Raw genomic sequence first — 21340 nt, forward strand, 5'->3', positions numbered from 1 at the left:
CAGACTGTGGGAGACCTCCAGGATCCAGGTCAGTTGACTCTGTTGGTCTTCTTGTGGAGTCCCTATCCCCTTTGGAGCCCTCAATCCTTCCCTCAACAATTCCATAAGACTCTCAAAGCTCTGCCTAATGTTTGGCTGTGGGTCTCTGTTTCTGCCAACTGCTGGGTAGAACCTCTCAGAGGACACTTATTGTAGGCACCTATCTACAATTGAAACAGAGTATCATTAATAGTGTCAGGGATTGGTTCTTGCCCATGGGATGGGTCTCAAAGTTGTGCCAGTCATTGGTTGACCATTACCTAAGTCTCTACTCTGTCTTTGTCCCTGCACTTCTTGTAGGCAGGACATTCTGGATACTACCTTTGATCTGCTTGGCCTGCAATGAGCTAAGTGTCTCCAGAGCTGAGTTAGGAATTGCCTGTTGGTACCACCTTATCTAAGGAAATGTTTCTAGACACACTTGATGCTAGCTGGTGGAAAGCTGAGGTCTGCTTTGCGTCTGGGAAGCTCTGCATCTCAAGCTTTCAAATCTGAACCTCCTTCCTCTTACTGCCATCTCTCTTTCGTTATATTATCTGGTTCTGAAGATGGCATGCTGGCCTGTCAAGGGGCATGAGCTGCCTTCTAAAGATGTGTTGGCATTTTGTGCTATATCTGAGGGTGCATTTTCTCTGGGTTCTTAGGCAACCCCGAGTGCCATGGAGGAGGCAGGAAGGAGAAAGATGTGAGGAGGGAAGCCAAGTCAGAAACTTCAGAGAGATGGCTTGGACATCTGCTCATGGGGTTTGACAATGACTTAAGCAATGGACTATTACCAAACTATGGCCAAACAGCTGTTCTTGTGAAGCTGCCAGGTGTGCAGAGGCTAAAAGACCTGTCTCAGTCTCCAGCCCAGTCCTCAGACTTGGCTTGTCTCATGGATTTTTACTAGAAGGACAAGGAGATTCAAGTGGCTGCCGTGGAAATGCTTCTGCCTGCAACATATAGCACCTTTGTAATTGCTGTAAGACTATCCTTAGAATATTTATGGAAGCTCTCGCAAATTTATAGCTGTGCTAAAATACTCAGTGGTATTTACAAGCCTCTCCCCACCCCCAAAGTAGGATCAACTCAGTGGTTAAAAGTAAAAGCTTTTATTATTGGAAATTCTGCATATAATGTAGACTGTTGGCCTCCATTGTGTGTGTGTGTGTGGCCATCTACATGTGCAATCACCTCAGTGTCTTCTCTTATTCGCTCATACTTGTAGTGACCTTCTACAGTGTTGCTGTCAGGATAAACTGCCAGGAGTGTAACTCATTAGAAGAAAGTACCAGTGAAGCTCAGCATATAACAAAGGCATCTACTGATGCATTCCACAGTGCACTGTGTGAGGCAGTCTCAGTACTGTGGGAGCTAAGACACTAAGTACATGTGCGCAATATTTCACAAGAAGCGATTACACTCTTACTGTACGCTGAAAGTTATGCAGAGAACGAACCTGCTGGGATCTGTTTTAAGCATTTGTACCTGGACTAACTCATCAACCCTTCACAGTCACATTTGAGTTAGATACAATTATGAGTCTCACTTCATGTGCAAAGAAGCTGAGGCACAGAGTGGTTAAGTGTCTGACTAAACTAGAAAGTGGGAAAGTTCTGATGACAGCCCAGAAAATCTGGTTCTGAAGATGATGTTTTAAACTACTGTAATACAGATATACTTAAACCACAGATTTGCAGGCTCTCGACACAGGGGCTGTGCCTTTTTCATTCTTGGTTAATACGTTTTGGGTTATTAATCCAAGAAAATGAAAGTGTATTTCCAAAAAAGTCTGGTATGAGACAGTTTATGGACACTTACTTATTCATAACAGTAAAATAATTTACATAGTCTAATTATTCATTAAAATAAAGAGACTAATTATACTATAATAATATTAAAAAACAGAGTACTACTCAATATAAAGAAGAGTGAAGATGCCCAAACACACAAATATATGTGCACACTCAGCAGCTGGCTCAACAGCTCACTTGTGATGTAAGTACAGAGATCGGAGTTTGGGTCCCCAGTATTCACACAAACACTGGACAGCCATGGCACCCCACCTATAGTTCCATAAACACTGGATGGCCATGGGACCCCACCTATAGTTCCAACACTGCGAAGGCAGAAACAAGAAACAAGGGATTACTCAGAACAAGATGGCTACCTATATTAGCTGTGTAAGCAAGCTTTGGGTTCAGTTGAAGATAACTGGGAAAGTATCCTGAAACTGGTCTCGGGTCTCTACACTCATTTATAGTCTTGTATATGTACACACACACACATACACACACACACACACACATGCAAATACTCATACATGCAGGTTCACCACATATACACAGCCATATGCAAAAAGGTATGGGTGACTCTGATAGTTCTATACTCAGTGAAAATGTCAGACACAAAAGATTGCACACAATATGGTGACTGTAAAGTTCAAGAAGGGGTGAAATGACTCCACACATGAAGAAGTTAGAATAGTGACTACTTTCCAGCTGGGGATGGCAGTGCTTTGTGATTTGATTGGTCAGAAGTTACTAATTTGTGCCTTTAATATCTATTGTCTGTCAGTCTATTTCTTGTATGTATTTACACACACACACACACACATTTGTATGCATTTACACACACACACACAGACAGAGAGAGACAGACAGACAGACAGACAGACACGCACACACAAAGAGAGAGAGAGAGAGAGAGAGAGAGAGAGAGAGAGTAAGCAAATTGAAATTTCCTTTCCCCCAGTTCCATCCCAAAGTTGTTTTGATTTCTCTTTCTCAGAAGTCTGGTGTGAGGTTTCCAGAAGTTCCCGTTTATGTTCGCGTGTATACAAATGGGCTTTATATTTTCACATAATCAGGACTGAACATATCATTCTGCTCTCTGCTTTGCTTGCTTATGATGTCTTGAGTGTTTTTCATCTAGCCTTACTCATTAGCCAGCTAGGTTCCAGACGACTAATGGATTCAATTCTTTGGTCAGTTTCCTTCTAATGGACAAGTGAAAGTTTTCGAAATTCCATTATATGTGGCTTGGTGGAAGTGGTTTTGTGAGTGTACTCGGTTTGCATGCAATTGCTTTTGTGAGCTTCTTTCCTAGAAAAAAGGCTGACTTGGGCAACAGGTATGCATCCTTTGGATATCGCTAAAGTAATTCAGAAGTGCTTTGTGAATTGAGCCTCTCCCAAGCATGTAGGAGAGAGCTGGGTTCTGCACCCTCCCCCAAAATGAGTAATGTTAGTTTTTAAAGACATTTTAAAGAGTAAGTAGCTAAACAAGTATCATCTTCATGCTTCTGCTAAGGATTTCAAAAGAAGTTTTGCTTTTCTCCTCACATCTCACACATTTCCTCATACAAAGTCGCACATCTCTTCCTTTATAGGAACATGTATCCTTCCTGCCCAATATTCTCCAGGGTAATTCTGGAGGCCTCAGACTCATATGATCTTACCAGGATTAATAGAGCTCTTGCTGATTTGACTTTTACAGACTGTTCCAGTAGAAAGAGCTGGGTTCCGTGTTCTCTGACATTCTTTCAAATGTCACAGCCATTGATGACTTGTATACCTGTTGGAAATAATTAATCCAAACTCCTTAATACTTGTAACCCTTTATGAGTTTGGTCAATATAACTTCCATATTGAAACCTGTCTGTACCATTACTATTTGTGTATGTACTTTGGGGAACCCAGAGGCCAGAGAGAGATTAAGTGTCCTCTTGTATCACTTTCTGATTATTCTTTTTCTGAGTCTGGTGCCTGCACTTTCTTGACTAGGCTGGAAGCTAGCAAGCCCCAGCAAAGCCTTCTGTCCTTGCAGCCCGTTGGAGTTAGAGTTAAAGGCGAGCATGTGATGACTAGCTGATTATGTGAGAACTGGGATCCAAGCCCCAGTCTTCATAATTGTACAAGAGCTTCTAAGGGCTGAGCTGTCTCTTCACCTCCGTTGTCTTTCATTTGTATCTTAGATACATTTTGAATAGCAATTCCTTGGAGAAGAGAACTCCTTAGTGAACCCCCACAGAACCACATATCTGCCCAAGGGGTGGGAGTTAAGGTAGACAAATGGTATATTCCTTGGAGAGATAAGCAAGGGCATACTGCAGTCTATGCACCTGTATAACCTGCCTCCCAAGCATTAGAGCTGGTAGAGGGCTATATTGAGTTCAGAACTTTGATTTATTCAGCATAGGTCTACTTCTTCAGGTGGGGAAGACGTGGGGCCTGGCAGGCTTCTTGTATATATTGATATTGGAAACTGCAAGTGTCCCAGGGAAACTCACAGTGGTCACACTGTCACCAGACGCCACTGAGCTGTGCAGGTGCCATGTCTTAGTCAAGGGGACCTAGGTGCACTCTATTTCCCTCCCTTTCATATTTCTACTATTTCAACCAGTTTTCATTGAGGGAGCCTTGAGTGAAGGCTTGTTTCCTACCTGAAGTTCCACTAACCTCCCCTTGTAAATTCTTTCCAAATGCAGAATAGCTTTAAATGACATGGGGACCTGGAATCTGGCATTTAATTGTTTATTAAACAAGCATTGTCATATCCATAGAAATGAGTTCTTTGTGTGTGGATTACCTATGCTATTCCCTGCTTCCTTCCTATCTCTGATAGGAAATCTTTCCTTCCTTGTTAGTTTTCATGGATACTCAGATGAAAGTTAAATCACTAGAAGTACATTTGAAAGGCACTGTACATCTGCAGGGAAGGCATATACTGGGTGTGTCACTGGTGATAGTCATGTGGACACAAGGTGGATGCCTGTCATTCATTCTTATCACCTGGCTCCAGCCTATCTGACTGGCCTGTATCCTAAGCAGGGCTACTTGAGATCCAGCTCTTCTTTTGTCAACTTCTGCATTTTCAATAAAGCAGTATTTGAGGAAATGGCTGAACATGGAGAAGAGAGTCCCTCACCACATCCACAGATGAACTTCAGATCTTCATTTTTTTTTCTTAGCCACTCATTCCAAGTACAGCAAAGCTTGAAATGACATGTGGACTTGGAGCCTGGCATTTAATTGTTTATTTATTAAACAACCATTGTCGGATCCATAGAAATGAGTTCTTTGTGTTTGGATTACCCAGAGCATGCTACATGAGCTCTTCATGCAAATGCTTCCAGCAGTCCTCTATTTTATATGGATATACTTGGGTAGGCAGCATTTAGCAGTTAGTTCTATTTAGTGGCAGGCATTAGTACAAAATGTATTTTTCTTTGAGAGTGTCCTCTAGCTAAGCAATCCTGAGCTTTGAAGATGGCTGTATTGGCAGAGTGCTTGGTGTACAAGGACAGGGACCTGAGTTCAGATCTCCAGCATCTGTGTGTGTATGTTTTTAAAGCAGTTGTAGTGACGTATATCTACATTCCACAAGGTGTAGATGCAGAGATAGTAGGGTCCCTGGGACTTGCTGGTCAGCTAGTTTCATCAAATTGATGAGCTACAGGTCCATTGCTCTCGCATGTCACTTCCTGGAGTGGAGGGAGGAGGGGTGTACACCATCCTGTGAGGAATAAAGGCAGAGTGGCTTGTGGAGAGCGACCTTCATCAGCTTTTGCAATGTTTCATTCTGATGTTTGCTGTGTATCATCCAGTTCTCTTTTTGATTACATTCTTCAGTCTGCTGGTCTTGGGAGCCAGGGCTTAGTTATAGTGGTTGCTGAGGAAAGGGGTGAAGGGATTAGAAAGGATGCCAAGGATTCACTCTCTAGCCTCCTCTTTGTGTCCTTGATCCCCAGCTATTGATGCTGTTCTCCTGCCTCCTTACATGTTAGATTAGATGTATAATAGCTGTCATGGAGATGACTGCCGACATCTATGGAATGTTTTACTAAATGTTTCTGGTGAAATGGTCTGCATTAAGCTTATAATTTGCATTTTTAATTTAACCTACCCCCTTTCCTTTGTCTTTTGCCATCTTGACCCTTTATGCTAATAGGATTTGGCATCCTGTAAACTTTTACTCTAAGTACTAGGGCTTTGTACAGCATTGTATTTAGCCAAACTATTACCTTGAGCTATGTGTTAACAATGTATTTGATTAGAAACTTCAGGTTGTTATTTTAAAAGTCAAAGTTATGGATTATGATCTCAGGAAAAGTACAAGATTCAAAAGAGCAATAATAATTAAAACAGCAGCTACTTAGAAGAAACAAAACACTGCCCACTAGCCTTGGAGTCTGATCTCTTTCTTCAAGCCCCTTCTACTCTAGGGACTATCATTATAGTCCTTCAAGTTTCTTTTGTCTTGTATTCCAGCCATGTTTTTCTACCTGGGGAGACCCTCTGTCAGGGAGCCTCTCCCTGGGGTGCTCCTCCTAGTTAACTCCTTTGATCTGTTCTGGAAACATTTTTCTGCTATCATCTCTTGTGGCATGCTGTTGACTACCATCAACTTGAGGAAACCCAAATTGTATCTCTTTAGCATCTGTTTGTCTTGCCACTGAGCAAGAATGAAAACTACACCCGTCTCACTCATCATGGACAAACAAGTGCCATCCTGACACCTGCCATTTGTGGGTGCTGAGCACCCACACTATTGTGGTTGAATTGATATAGGATGCTCAGAACCCCTTGTTTTCCTGAGCCTGTGCCAGGATGCTCTGCACTTAGTGCTTCTTGAATTTGTTCTGACAATGCATGCCTTCATTGTGGTTTAGTGTAACCATGCCGTGCCATCTTTTCTCAGGCACATGAAAGATCAGAATAAGAAGGTAGCCAACCTCAAGTACAACCAACAGCTGGAGAAGAAGAAGAATGCCCAGTTGTTAGAAGAAGTGCGCCGGCGAGAAGATAGCATGGTTGACAACTCACAGCATTTGCAGGTGAGTCCAGGTTTAGTTTCTCAATCCCTACGTGTTTACAGATGGACCATCCATTCTAACCAACTCTGCAGGAATTTATACTTGGGTGTGGTGAGCTTGACTCTTACCTGAGTCTGGCACTTACAGGATATTCCCAGGAAGTTCCGTAAGTCTTTCTTGGTAGAAAGCATCATTTCTGAAATGATGTTCAAGAGGAGTTAGATATGGAAAATCCTGCAAATGCTCCACAGAGGTTCTCCATTCCTGGACCTCCCCTTACAAAGGTAAGTGCTGTAATGATGGTGTTGGCAAATAGTGTCTGTTTGGAACTGTGGTTAAGTTGGGCGGGTTTGGTGGAAGGGATGCATGTCGTTATCACAAAAGGCATTCGGATGCCTTCCTTCGGTCTCAGTGTACAAAAACCAAGGCTCCAAAATAGATCATCATTCTGTCTTCTCGGTGAATATAGTGGATATAGTTATCTCTCAGTGATACTCTTACTCCAGAAAGAAACTGATGAAACAAAACACCACTTTCTGCTCATTAACCACCCCTGCTTTAGAACAGAGATCTCCCTGTGCGCTTAATAAAATACTCGAGCTGAAACAGGACATTGGCTTTGAAGTGCTTTTATTTACTCCAGTCCTGTCTTTAAACAGAGCAATTTGAGTTCAACTTGGCCTGAGTTCATGTTAAATTCTGCTTATTAGTTAGTGTCTTTCTGCAGTTATATATTAGTTTCCTCCTTCGAGATAGAAGTAGATAGTTTCTACATGTACTCATAGTTCATCCTTTTAATTGACCAAAAGAGAAATGAATAATTATTCCGAAGAGGGAATACCAGGAAAAGCTGTATCACATCACAGATGGAGATTTCTTAGTTCAGGTTAGTCACTTTGTCTGTGTCCCAGACAAGCTTTGGTGGTTCTAAGTTAACTGTCCTTTCCCTAGATGCTTGAGCTAGACTCAACAGTACAACTTGGGTTGGATCTTCTTTCCAATTCTGGGTCCACTTTAGTCTGGGCGCTTGCTGACTCATGCCCATGGCTTCTCCAGTACTCTTGGCAGCTCATGTCAAAGGTTCGGGGTTTCAATTTTTTTGTCCATCACAGATGTTAGATTGAAGTCTAAAGAATGACATAGTAACTAAAACTAAGATAAAACCAAGGTGAAGAATACCTTAATTTTTTCTTTTTCTTTTTAAATGTTATTTTTTCACTTACAACATTTATTCTTCACAAAAAAATGTTGGTGATTTTACATATGGTGTAACTGGAAGTCACAGAAAGAGTCTGAAGGACTCCTCCTGTTTACCACAAATGTAGAGGAACATGGCAGTGGTGGGTTGCTTTCACTAACTGCTTCAGTATTCCAGGCTATGCTGCCTCCTGTATATTAGCTGTTATCCCATTTACATTGTGTGCTCCCTGACCTACAAGGCTCTTACATGTGAATCAAGAGAGCACAGCTTTATTTGAAGTAAGAAAAGCAGAAGTCTCTTGGTTAAATTAAGTGCAAAGGCTCCATGCAACTACAGCCTGATTGGATTCAGACATCCCAACAGCAGTGCCAGCCTTTGCTTCAATCTGTATCCCTCTGCATGGATGCTTGGCTCTCTACTTACATCCCCCTACAAGGGTGCTTTGATTTCCCTTTCCACCCCTCACCCCACACAGGAAAGCTTTTCTTTCTGCTTCCATTTTCCATCAGAGATATTTTGTACTCTATCTCTATCTTCTCACAGGGGCTTTTCCCCTCTGTTTCCTTCCTCCTGCAAGAATGTTTTGCCCACTACTTTTGTTCTCTGTAGAGATGCTTTGCTCTCTTCTTCCATCCACCTGAATCCTTTGGCTTAAAGTGTCTAAGAAGTCCCTGTATAAGTGATGGCCAGAAGCCAGTCTGCCTTCGTGGAGCACAGTCCCTCAGAAGGAGGAGGATGTCTAGCTAGTAGGCATAGCAGACATTCAAACATAGGATAAGCATGTTGGCAGGCCATGATCAGGTTGTTGGTTGACTTAGACCCTAGGAGAAGTGCTAGACCCCTCAACTAAAAGAGGAGCAGGTGACATCATAAAGGATAGAAATAAATCCTGCTGACTGAAGGGGTTAGGGGAAAATAAGTATCAGAGGGTTTTATTTTCGTATGTGATAGATGAATGACTACAGGCAAAGAAGTCTCTGAGAAGGAAAACAACGTGCATCCTAGTTAGCAGGAGGCAGACGAGGGACTTAGCTTAAGTCTAACTCTCCTGAGATAAGAGTTCTGGAGAACTGAGATAACAGGGAACCATGACATAGTAGAAATATTCATGGGTTATGTGGACTTTGGCCTCAGTGCACTTGAGGTGGGTGAAGTGAACAACAGAGACAGCCCCCTCCCACCCACCCCAGCTTAAGAGCCTGAAGAATCAGAGAAGCTGACAGGTTGACAGGGCAAGGACTGGTCTGAGCATAAACCATAAATCATCATGTGCTTGGGGTGAAAGTTCCCATTGAGGGAATTACCGTTGTTATTTCTCAGTTGGATTTCATTGCAAGCTTCAAAATATATGAACTGAGAATTCCTGAAAGGATCGTGTTAGCATCCTGAAGCCTCAGTCTCCTCATCTGAAAGCAGAAATGATTACTTCCACTTTAGAGTTCTGTTAGGGCCGAGTTGGTGCTTTTCAAGAGCTTTGGGTCACTGTTGGCACAGGCTGTGCTCGTAATAAATGGTGGTAATTGACTGTATTTGAAATAGCTAGAAGAAATGAAAAATCAGTTGCTAGGGTCAGGGAGATGGCTCAGAGGGTAAAGGCACTTGCTGCTGAGCCTGGCAACCAGAGTTTGTCTCCTGAGACCCACATGGGGGAGAGAACTGACCAATTCCTGTGGGTTTATGTGCTTATGTGCACCATAAGCATGTACATGGACATACAAACACTTACAATAAAGAATTACGTGGTATGTGCAGAGTATTCTCATAGCTGTGCTCTGATATGCTTTGAGCATCAATATTTTTGTCTTTGTGCAGCAAATTTTTTTCTTTCTTTTTTTTTTCAGGACACATCTAGTTATAGAAATTAATGTCTTATTTTGCCCCATGAACTTTTGCATAGCAGTATTTTCTTAAGGGGCCTTGATAACTACCTCATAGACCAGTTCATAAAAGATAACATGATCTGGAATTGCTCAGTTGCATTCCTGACCACCCCAAATAAAGGATAACATTGGAAATGCAATAAAAAGTAGTCACAATTAATTTAGATGGAAATGCCTCTGGTTAAGGTTAATAGGGAGTGAATCTCCCACTTGCCTGAATTTTTAGCAGATGTGCTAAGATGCAGTAATTGCTGCCTTCTGAGAACAAAATTTTCTAGATGCTCTTCATTTTTTAATATCAGTGTTCTTTTAAGTGCTTTCTGTTTATATGTTAGTCTGTTAAACCCTTTCAGTTTCAGCTAGGATTTGGTTTGGTTGGTTGCAGAAGGGTAGTTGAAAGCCTGGCACCCGCTCATCTAGCTCATCTGATTTTGCTTTGCACTGTGGTTTGTGATGATCTGGTGCCTTGAGTTCTTGATTTTACCCAACCAAAGAGATGTGGCATGTAGAAATATATTAGGAACATGTTGCTCCAATAGTAATAGCTTCTGGGGAGATGGAGTCATGACTGTAAGCCTGGCACTAGAGCACTGAGACAGGAGGATCAGAAGTCCCCAGCCTGGTCTACATAGTGACACTCCATTAAAAGGAAGAAAGAAGAAAGTGGAGAGTAGGTTAAACACAAAAACAAAAACAAAAAAAGCAGTGGGGTGGGGGCAGGGAGAAAGATGGAGAAAGAAATTGCTGAACTGAAAGAGATAAATAAAAATTAGTGACAAAGTTAAAGAGCTGCTATTTTGTTTAATATTTCAACAAGGATACTGCTGTGTCCAGAATGGCTCCAGGGATGGATCTGACTGGGGTCTAAAGAATGTCTAAAGAATGAAGACAGACAAATGAACACATGGACAGACAGCTGGGATCGGATGACCTGGGCTCTCTGGTGGTGAAGCTGCAGCATCCTGGAAACTCAGTGTGTTTATTACATAGAGTTGGACATGGTGGCAGGATTATTGCATACAGCTGGACAAGGAGGCAGGGTTAGTAAATACAGATAAACAAAAAGGTGGGGCTTATGGTACACAATTGAATGGAAGAGATGGGTTTAGTTAATTTTGGCAAGAGCAATTTCTATAGGGGAGCAGTCTCCAGGCCATAAATATTCAGGAGGGGGAGATTATGCTTAACATTTTCTATCAACACTCACACTCAGTCTCCAAGGGAAGGCTTTGCCATGCCTGTGAGCCCAAGGCCATGGGGTCCTGGACCTGGCTATGTCAACAGCACAGGTTCACTCTGGACCTCAATCACTTAGGCTTCCTCTGTTCCCTATAGGATACAATGGTAAGAGGCACAAACTGGAGCCTCTAGGTCAATGCTAGATGGGACATGTGACTTTCTTTGTTTCTTCTTATAATTTTGTGGCAAGAATAGCAACTGCCTTCAGGGTCTAGGTTAGTAACACAACTAAGAAAGAAATAGGTTTGTATGTTGGGGGGAAATGGTGACCGTTTGGTTCCTGCAGAGTTCTTTGTGTTTTGGGTAGAAAGGAGTTAGTAACTACTTGTCATCTCCTTGAGGCTTTAGAAGAGTTGAGATTTATTGTTCTATACTTGCATGCTGGCTAAGTCGCTTTACTGCCCCAGGATGGCTTTGCTGGGTCCTTTCCCCACTCAGGATACATTTGTAGAGGCAACTGTCCTACAGGTGTTCATTCTGAGGCTCAGGCCAAGAGGCATCGGTGACCCAGAAAACTCTTCTCTGGCAGCAACAGAGACAGGAGAGAGTAAGCCAATGTGAAGGGGCCACAGGCCTCCTCTTGACCTGGCAGACTTTGTTCCACTGCACTTCATTGGTTAAAGCAAGGCATGTGGCTGACTCATAGATTGGAGAACTCACTCTCTGCTTAGGAGCAGATACCAAGAATATTGGGAAACTGAGGCTAGCCATTTGGCATGTTAAGAAACAAGTTTTGAAGAAATAGTTCTAAATTATAAGGAAAACAAGGGCCAACCTGATGAAAGATTTCAGCCATGGTTGGCCTTCGTGTGTGTGTGTGTGTGTGTGTGTGTGTGTGTGTGTGTGTGTATGATAGGCAGGGAGGGTGACTGTAAGGCATTCAGGAATTCATGGCTCGTCTAAGGAGTACAGGTCACCAAACTCTGGTGAGCATCACTCTCAACTGAGTCGTGGGACATTCTGATTGTCCCAGGTAAGTCATCAGTATGAATCTTTGTGTGAAGCATGAGAGTTTTAACCTCTCCAGTCCTTGCTCCTTCTATCTTCAAATGGACATTGTGAGTGAGCCCCACCACACCTGATGCATACCATAAGATTAGGCTGAGGAAAGAGTCCAGTATGGTACCCACTCTTGTGGAGTTCAGTAACTAGGATTTCTTTCCAGAGAGGCTGATAATGAGTTTTTAACCTGGGGAGATGGTGGCCATGGGGAGTCACCAGCAGTTACTTGGTGACTGGTTCACCTTGATGAGCCATACAGATGTAGAGTATGGTCTACATCCAATGCTCCACAGTCAATGAAGATTTCTAATAAAGCACCTTTGGAACAATGAGGATGAAATATTCACACATTTTTCAAGTTAATGTTGAACTGTGTGAGGGTAAATGTGAGTGTCTATGATTGTATAATTCTGTTGAATTTTCCCCTGGACACAGATTATGGAAGCCTAGTATTTATGTTGGGCCTTGGGGCTTTAGGCTTCTGTGTGTCTCCTCAGAACCCATATGGAGACTTTTCAACAAGGCATCTTTCTTGAGATTCACACTAAATTGTCCTTACTAGAAATAGGATTCTTCCCCCCACCCTACCTCTCATTTCTTGCTGAGCAAACATGCCAATTTAAAGCCCCAGTGGACATCTTTGTAGGTTTTGGCTACGTTTTTCCCTGTGCAACATATCGAGTTAATGAACGAACATTCTAAGAAACACACACGCCAATATTTTATGCTCCTTTTCTGTTGTATGTCTGCAGAGTTCTCTTCAATTTATTGCCTGAAAACTAAAGTCTGTTCTTGTGTGCTTCCGTTTCCAAATTATAGGTTCCCAGGGAACTGTAAAGTTTCTTCTCTACCAGTGATTAAACCCCACAGTGATTCGTTTAAAAAGCAAGTGAATATTCCCATTTGCTTCTGATCTTCTAGTACAATTCTAAAAACTAAACCCAACAAACACCACAAATAGATTACAAAGCAGCTAGAAATAATTTCATCTTTCAATGTATGTAAACTTGTATATCCATATTTTTCCCCCAAGGGAGTTCATTTAACTTTGTTCTTCCAATCAGAGTTGGAATCTACTAGCAGAGGAAGTATAACAAATATAGACCTGTGAGTGCATAGCTTTCATTGAACATACAGTTCATTATGGCATTCCCAAGCTTGCTAAGTTGTTTCTTCAGAGTGATATACAGATAGTAGAGAATGATTTTAAGATCTTCGTCTTTATGTTCACCTCTTCAAGTCACTGACTTAAATTCATTTCTCCAAGCTTAAGATTGTTACTCTAACCATGATCTGTGTTCCCACATTATGGCATACTTACATCCATTAGAAAAAACCTGAACAGCCAGTGTTCAGAGATTCATCATTGTCAAGATGCATTTACTGAGTTCCTAGTTTTCCATGGCTGTTTGGTAGGCACAGTGCAAGGTGATTTAGGGAGGTTTCATTTCAGCCATCTTTTTCAACATATGGAAAGTTGACAAAGGTCACCCCAACTCATCTTGAAAAGAGAATCTACATCTGTTCCAACTTTCATCAAATTTTAACATCATCGTGCTTTAAACCTGTTGGAGGGGTTCAGCCTGGTTTGCACTTTTCTGTCTCAATGTATAGAGGTGCGTAGAGCTCTGGGTATCCCCTTGGTTTGTAGATAAATCTCCTTACATTGTTGCACTGTGACCTGGACTGTTAATGATTTCAAATGATGGGAAGTGTTCAAGTACTTATATGTCTGTAGAAGACATGGGCAGCTAGCTTGGTGATGGTGGGGCATGGGAGGACTGAGGGTTACCACAGAAATCTCTCCCCAACCCCATCTCTCTGTCTCTCTGTCTCTCTGTCTCTCTGTCTCTGTCTCTCTCTCTGTCTCTCTCTCTGTCTCTCTCTCTCTCTCTGTGTCTGTCTCTGTGTCTGTCTCTCTCTCTCTCTGCGATTTATTTTGACACTTGTTTTCTTTTCACTCTAATCCCTATGAATTCCAAATGACTTTTGTTATAGCCGATCCTTGTATACAGTCTTGAAAAATACCATTTAACAGTCACTTTCTGGCACCTTGAATGAAAACCATGGCTCTTACTGAACTAGGCTGTTAGATGTCAAATGACTTGCTCAGGGTCCTTGGACTACCAGTTCTGGGCCAAGTGAATCCCTCCCACCCCCATAGTATGAGGGAACTTTCCTTTCTTTCCTCCCAATAAAGTATGACTGTTTTCCAAATGTGGAGTAACTTGCGTATTTCTACTGAGAAAAGTCCTTGGCTTTTTCCTGTGGATTTGTGACCTAATCCTCCACTTCATTCTACCCCTCTGTACAAACACTGTATATATCCATAGAAAAGGGAGGTTTACTCTTAATCAAGTATCGCCTAATCTACCTACTAAATTACCCCCTGGAGACACAGGGCCTCACTCCTTCTCACAGGGATTTTTCGTTTTTATTCTCTGAGTGGCTCTTTGGCAGTCCTTGGTAAAGAGAGCATTTGTTTGCCAAGGGCTGAGGCTCACACAGAATTTAATCCAATGTATTTGTTAAATGAAATCATCATTATCATGAGGGTAGAGTCTGCTGGAATGGCCAGGCTTGGAGTGGGGTAAGAAGACATTTGCTCTAATGATGTAATAATCTCTCGTTCGTCCCAGAGGCAGCTACTAAGGAGGATGGGGTTCCCTTACAGATGTTATCACATTTGTGTACTTTTTGGTGCCTGAACTATAGTGTCTGAGAGAAAGCCAGCCACCCTCCTGGAACTCCAGGGAGTGCTGAAAAGCATACAGCAAGCCCTTCCAGGGTGTGTTCCTCTCTGGAATTAGGAGAGCACCTAGATCTATAGAGACTGCCTTGCTTTTGATTACTTCAAACTTTGACCTGGCAGCTTTACTCTAAAACCCAACTCCTAGATTTGGGGCTAGAATGGGAAGGCATCTTTTAATTTCTTTTTCTATTTCTTGTGCATTAGCATCAACACTGGCATTCCATGTTGTCAGTAACAGAGTAGAAACCCGCTTTTCTAATAGTGTTTTGTGCATGCTCTCTGCTCTGTGTTCGCCCATTGGCCTTGAGGTTCGGGGGCAAGTGTGACTGTCTTCACTCTGTAAGTGAGGTGCTCTGTCTTCTCTGATAATTGTAGGTCCCACTGAGGACAAAGCTTTAGTGGGTTTTTTTTTTTTTTTTCATGGTCAGGCCCAGACTCTGAGAACATGCTGCTGACAATGTCACCTTAAGAAAAATACCTGGAGTGTAAATTGTACTTGAAAAGCCACTGAGCTATGAGGCAGTAATGACATGTGCTTGCAGGCCAGACAAGGTGGCATCCTCTTCTGAACCCAGCAGGTAGGAGTCAGAGGCAGGCAGATCTCTGAGTTCAAGGTCAGTCTGATCTATGTAGCCACCCAGGATTACATAGTGAGACACTGTTTCAAAACAGATCAGTTGACAACACACCAAGTGAAGGTGCCTGTTGAGATCATCTTCATGGATGTGGATGTCCCGTGGACCCAAGGGTTTCTACAGTAGGATAAATGGAGACATTGCTGAAGAACCCACACTTCAAAGGCAAGGGTTAATTGTATTGTCTCCAAGATAGAATTTATGTAACTCACATGCATACTGTTCATGCCGCCTCTAGGGGGCAGTCGAATTCAGCATGCTTAAAAAAGAGCAGCCCACTTAAACCTGCTCTCCCTGGCCCCAGTGATGATGGCAGCTTTGTCCTAAGATGTTTCTTGCTACCAGAAGTTGGAGGCGGGTGGGGGTGGGGGTGGGGTGGGACCTGCAAATCACAGTATGTGTCACCCTGATGCCACACCCACTTCCTAACAGATGCTGTTATGTCAGCATGTCATGACCCAAGGCAGAGACCTAGACATGGTTAATTTCTAAAAATGTTACCTTTGACTTATGGCTTGTCCAAGGCACTGCTAAACTATGCATTCGAACACTCCAGGTTGAGGAAATGACAGTCAGTGCCATAGGCAATGATTTATCTGGAAACCTTGCAAAAGGAAAATATAGCTATAAAACCTGTTCCCATTCATTTAATAGTCTCTCCTGTAATTCACATTTGCGGACTGGGTAACTTGAATTTACGACACCTTTAACATTTTCTCGGCTGTTACACTTTACCTCCACATCTTTCTTATTTATGTTGCCTGGGGAAAAAACCTGCAAGGTTAAGCAAGCATACGTTTTCCTTACTGGGAAAGACCTTAGACTTCTTTCTTCCTTTTTAAATGTAAGTTTGTTTTGTTGGCAAGAGAAGTAGGGTCCAGCAAAAATATGGAACCTGCCCAAGAGCCTAGAGGGAGTTATTTGGAGAAAGGAGACCTTATCCTAGGTGCTTTGAAATCCCTAAGAGCTGTCTGTGGCCCTCATTGGCTCTGCAGGTGAGTCTATGCTAGGTAGGCTATAACTGGCCAAAACTCTCAAACCCTCTATCCCTCAGTATTGGATTTTACATTGGTGGCCTAGGATGACAAGAAAGAAAAAAACAAACTTTATCATTTTTTAACTTTTACTTATTTATTCTTTTTTATTTTTTTAGTTTCTGTCTTTTAGTTTGGGGGAAAAGTCTTGCTATGTAGGTATCCAAGAGTGGCCTGAACTCCCAGTTCTGCTTCGGCATCCTGAGTGCTAGAATTGCACACACATGCCACCATACCCAGAAACCTTTTTCCATACTTTAAAAACAGGATCTGCTGATGATCTGTGTGCCTCTTCTTTGTCTTTAGAGATAGAGTTAACTCAAGAAGTGGTAAGTTGGTTTTGGAGAAAACTGTTGTCAATTTAGCCTACAAAGTTTAGGACTCTCTAAATGAGAATGAAAAATGATTTTGGTTATTTTAATCTCTGCCAGTTTCCTTCGTCCATAAAAGACATCACCTGTAAGGAAATGCACAATGTTTCTTTTCATAGAAAATGAGTATAGACTGTTTGGCAAAATAAACCAAAAAGATGGCAAATGCTACTGTTTGCTGAGCAGTGGGGTAGGCCAAGGGCGATGTTGCTCTTGGAGTTCTCTGGGAAAGACTAACTCTGAGAAGAACTTGTGCGAACTTTGCTGGAGTGTGCTAGAGAGCTCAGGGAGAGTTTAGGCTGCAGTGTGGTCCCAGCATAGACCCCTGCCACTGCCTGGAGCTGGAGAAGTTATTAGAAGGGAGTTGATCCTATTTGAGTTTGGAGGCTGCCTGCCCTTTGTGTCCTATTGATAGGCCCTTGGGTCTTGGTGGCTGTGATCCTTGGCCAAGCAGCTTTTGGGAAGGTACACTCAGGGCAGTTGGGGAGTGAGTTCTGTAGTACTGAGTGGGTATCTGTTTTGTTCTCCACCAGATACCTAGCAACCAGCCAACAGACATGGTGTACTCTTGTTTGACAAGCATGGCTGACACCCATGGCTGATCTCTAGACTTGCCAACCCAGCTTCATTATTCTTAGTACAAAGAGGCATTCAGTGACCAGCCCAGTTGATCACAAACACACTGAGTTGTTTGATAGTATCAACAACTTTGTGAGGTTTTTAATTGTCTTTGAAGCCATTTACAGATGAGCCGATTGAGTCTTGGTGACCACTGTAGTGAATGGAATCACTGTTGTTCTAATTCCTTGAGACTTGGGCCATCCTAGAAGGGAGAAATGAGAGCTCAATCATGCAGTGGGGCTGCATTCTGGAGTAACCATCACCTCAAATGATCTGGGTAGGCTTGAACAACTGAGTTTTGTCATTTACAGCTTCAGTTTTCTAATCTACAGAAAGAGAGGCTTGTAGTGGGGTACAATCCCTCCCCTCTGAAATTCTCAGGTCTGAGGACATTGAAGAATGACCATATGTCAAAACCAAATGACATTTTCTGTAAAAGTGACTCCTGGGCTACCTGGAGGGATGTGATCAAATAGATCAGGGAAGCCCTGAAGGGGGCATCTGGGAAGATCTTACCAGCTTGGCAATGCATGCCATGAGTCTGAGCCCTCTGTCAGCTTTCCTTTTGGAGGGCAGGCTCTGCCACATTGAAGAGGCCTCTACAGAATTCATGGACACAGCATGTTTTCTTCCCTCGAGCAATGGGTTATAATAACACCTTAATTGTTACTTTTTGGCATAAGATAGATTAGAACTGTGACACAAGATACACAATGTGGGAACGTCTCAGTACTATGCTGCAAACGAGGGTCTGTGACTTATTTCTCAGGGGCAGGATCTATGTGCTTTCAAATGTAATTGTTTGTGAAGTAGACTATTATTTTAATAAGCTATTATGTCAATAGGGACTAGTCCTCCAACAGTGTGGGTCACAGTGAACTGTGGGAAAACAGAGAATGGACTAACAAGACAAATACCAGGTTGATATGATCTAGGTTTGCATTTCTCAAAACATGTTTATCGAAGTGATAGTTATATAAGATACAGTAATATCAGAATGGTTCCATTTGTCAAGCAATTTGGAAAAAAAATTCCTCTTCCATCCTATATTAAAGGCTCTGAGAAGTCCTGAAGACAAGAGGACCATTTAATGCTTTTTAATCCTACATTTTTTCCAAATTGCTTGACAAAAAGGCCTTTGTTTTTTCCCTAGACTGTCCATTAACATTGCACAAAATTAGATTTTTTTAAAAACTTAATCAGTGCTGGTCTAGGCAATCACAATGCTGATAACAGATACAGAACAAGTTCAGTGAGGTTAACTTTAGATGGAGTAGACTCTGCTTTGGTGGTGTGTATAGAGTATGGTTCTTGCTGAGGGAGAATCTCCTCCTTGCTGACTAGCAACGTTTTGTTAGAATGATTGACACTTTTACATCTGACATACTTCTTAACAAACTGAACCTCATGAATGAAGCTGATGTGGAAGGCACGTGAAAACTGTTTGTGATGAGCAGGACTTATTTCTCCCTGCTACTTCTCACCTGTTACTGGCTCTTGGTTCTGAGCTCCCATTAGGCAACACTGAAAATCCAGATCTGATGAAGGATATGTACAAGTTACATCAGCTTTAAAATATTCAGTTCTTTGTACCAGTGGATGGTGGTTAACACAGACTCTTACACCTGGTCAAAATGCAGAGAAGACGTGATTGTCAAGTGTTCAGCTATAATGGAGCATTTGTATCAAACACCCTATCCCCAGGGCTCAAAGGGCCATCAAAGAAATGGTAGTGGAAAGATTCTAAGAGCTAGCAGTTGGGGGCAGTGCAGACCAGTGTGAAGCAGTGTCTTCCCGACATGGCAAGATGGCTACTCTCATGACCTCACAACAGCTGTGGCTTCCTGCACAAGGGCAATCCAGTCAACATTCCAACATGCATGATGAGCAGCTCATAAACTACACCCCTAACTGTGAAGTTATTGATGGTTGGTGGCTTCTGGGGTAGGGAAGTCAGCTTCTCTTAAAGGTGTGGCCCCTAGCATATGGAGTCATTTACTGGAACATAGGTGGCCTCATACTCATAAGTATATGGGGGTACAATTGGATTCTGTGGGTTATGAAAATTAAAAAAAAAAAAACAAATAAGACGACATAAAGTTGGGAGGAGGACTGTTGGATGATGGATCCAAGAGGATGCATGCAGAAGAGTAGGGGATGAACATGATCAAATACGTTGTAAGCATATGTGAGATTTCTAGAGAGCTGATAAAAATATTTTTAAAAATTTTGATGACTTTTTGGTGCCCAGTGTTAGCTCTCACTTGGTTGGAAGCATTCCCTGTCCCTGTGAAGTGCCATGCTGGGCTCACACTGGACTGTGTCAGTCTACCAGGCTGAAAATAAAGCATGGAGAGACCCCAGCACTACCGACACACTTGTTCTGAGTTTGGTTATACTCTCTTGACAATGAAGAATCCTTATGCAAATTAGAAAATGGCAAACCTTAATGTGTGAACCACTGAACAATGTAAGTGTGGAGGGCTGTCACCTGCTGGCTCATCTTCTCATAAATGAGCTATAATTTGTGAACGAGTGGTACCTCCTCTAACCTGGCTTGATGGCAGTTTTGTTCTTCACTCATCTTAAGAGCTCATTTTTTTCTCCTTCCTTTAAGTGGGAATTAAAGCTATACTTGAATATAGGTCTGGCTTGCCTGAATCTAGTCCCCTGCCCCCCACCCTCCAATCACCATGCATACATTAGAGTCTAAGGTTGGAGCCCACAGATTCAATAACTCTGGAATCTGGAGAATACATGACAGCTATTTCAGATTCTGTGAACATTTTCTTTCTCAAATCTTATTTTCTACAAAGCAAAATAACTCTGTCTGTGCATGTTTTAACTGTTTGGGAAGTAGAAGTCCCCTCCATGACTTCATGTGTTCTTATTTCTCTCTCACATTCAATAATAGACAGATATCATTGTCTTAGGGGTTTATTGCTGTGAGGAGACACCAGGGAAAAGGCAAATTTTATAAAGGATAACATTTAATTGGGGCTGGCTTACAGTTTGAAAGGTTTAGTCCATTATCATCACGGTAGAAGGCATGGGAGTGTCCAGACAGGCAGAGAGCTGGAGAAGGAACTAAGAGGTCTACATCTTGGTCTCAAGGCAGGCAGAAGGAGACTCTCCTCCACATTGGGCAGAATCTGAGCATCAGACCTCAAAGCCCACCCCCACAGTGACTGACACACTTCTTCCAACAAGGCCACACCCACTCCAGCAAGGATTTGCCTCCTAGTAGTGTCACCACCAGTGGGCTACACATTCACACATGAGTCTATGGGTGCCAAGCCTACTCAAACCAACAAAATAACCATTAAGCAACATAACAGAAGACAGAAAAGAGGGTCCAGAGGGACAGGGCAGCTGAATTAGCTCCACAAGGCACATTCTAAGGGAGGCTGGCTTCTTATCTCCCACCCACAGCAGCTTCTCCAGCTTTTGAGGAAGAGTCCCTGAAAATGTTTGCTCCCAGAGACCTTTCTCTTCTGATAGCCACCCACTTCCATTATGACTGAGTCAGTAAATCTCATTTGTAGCCAGACACGTGGCACCTCGACTGTGAAGTCATTTATCATTTCCTAATGAGAATCTTCATTTTTAAAAAAAGTTTAAATATGTAAGAATTTAAATAAAATAGTCATGTATCTCCTTATGATATTGATGTAGGAAATGTAATAATTGCATTTAAAAATAACCCATTATATGACATATACCCTTTGCAATGCTATGACAACATGAAACAGAATGGCCTGGACTTCA

The 21340-nt window shown here is 42.3% G+C and overlaps 1 protein-coding gene across 18 annotated transcripts in view; it reads left to right on the forward strand.

Moving 5' to 3' along the window:
- Positions 1-21340, forward strand: part of Erc2 (ELKS/RAB6-interacting/CAST family member 2) — an 846765-nt gene that overhangs the window by 447929 nt on the left and 377496 nt on the right. For all 18 annotated transcript variants that reach the window (XR_003834802.1, XR_003834790.1, XR_003834792.1 and 15 more), the window contains one exon: positions 6723-6858. Coding sequence is in view for 5 of the 18 variants with exons in the window: in XM_021181424.1 (XP_021037083.1) it covers positions 6723-6858 (136 nt within the window). In the remaining 13 variants the exon portion in view is untranslated. The remainder of the gene's footprint in view (positions 1-6722; positions 6859-21340) is intronic.

Source organism: Mus caroli, chromosome 14 (assembly GCF_900094665.2).
Source record: "Mus caroli chromosome 14, CAROLI_EIJ_v1.1, whole genome shotgun sequence".
NCBI classification, from domain to species: Eukaryota; Metazoa; Chordata; class Mammalia; order Rodentia; family Muridae; genus Mus; species Mus caroli.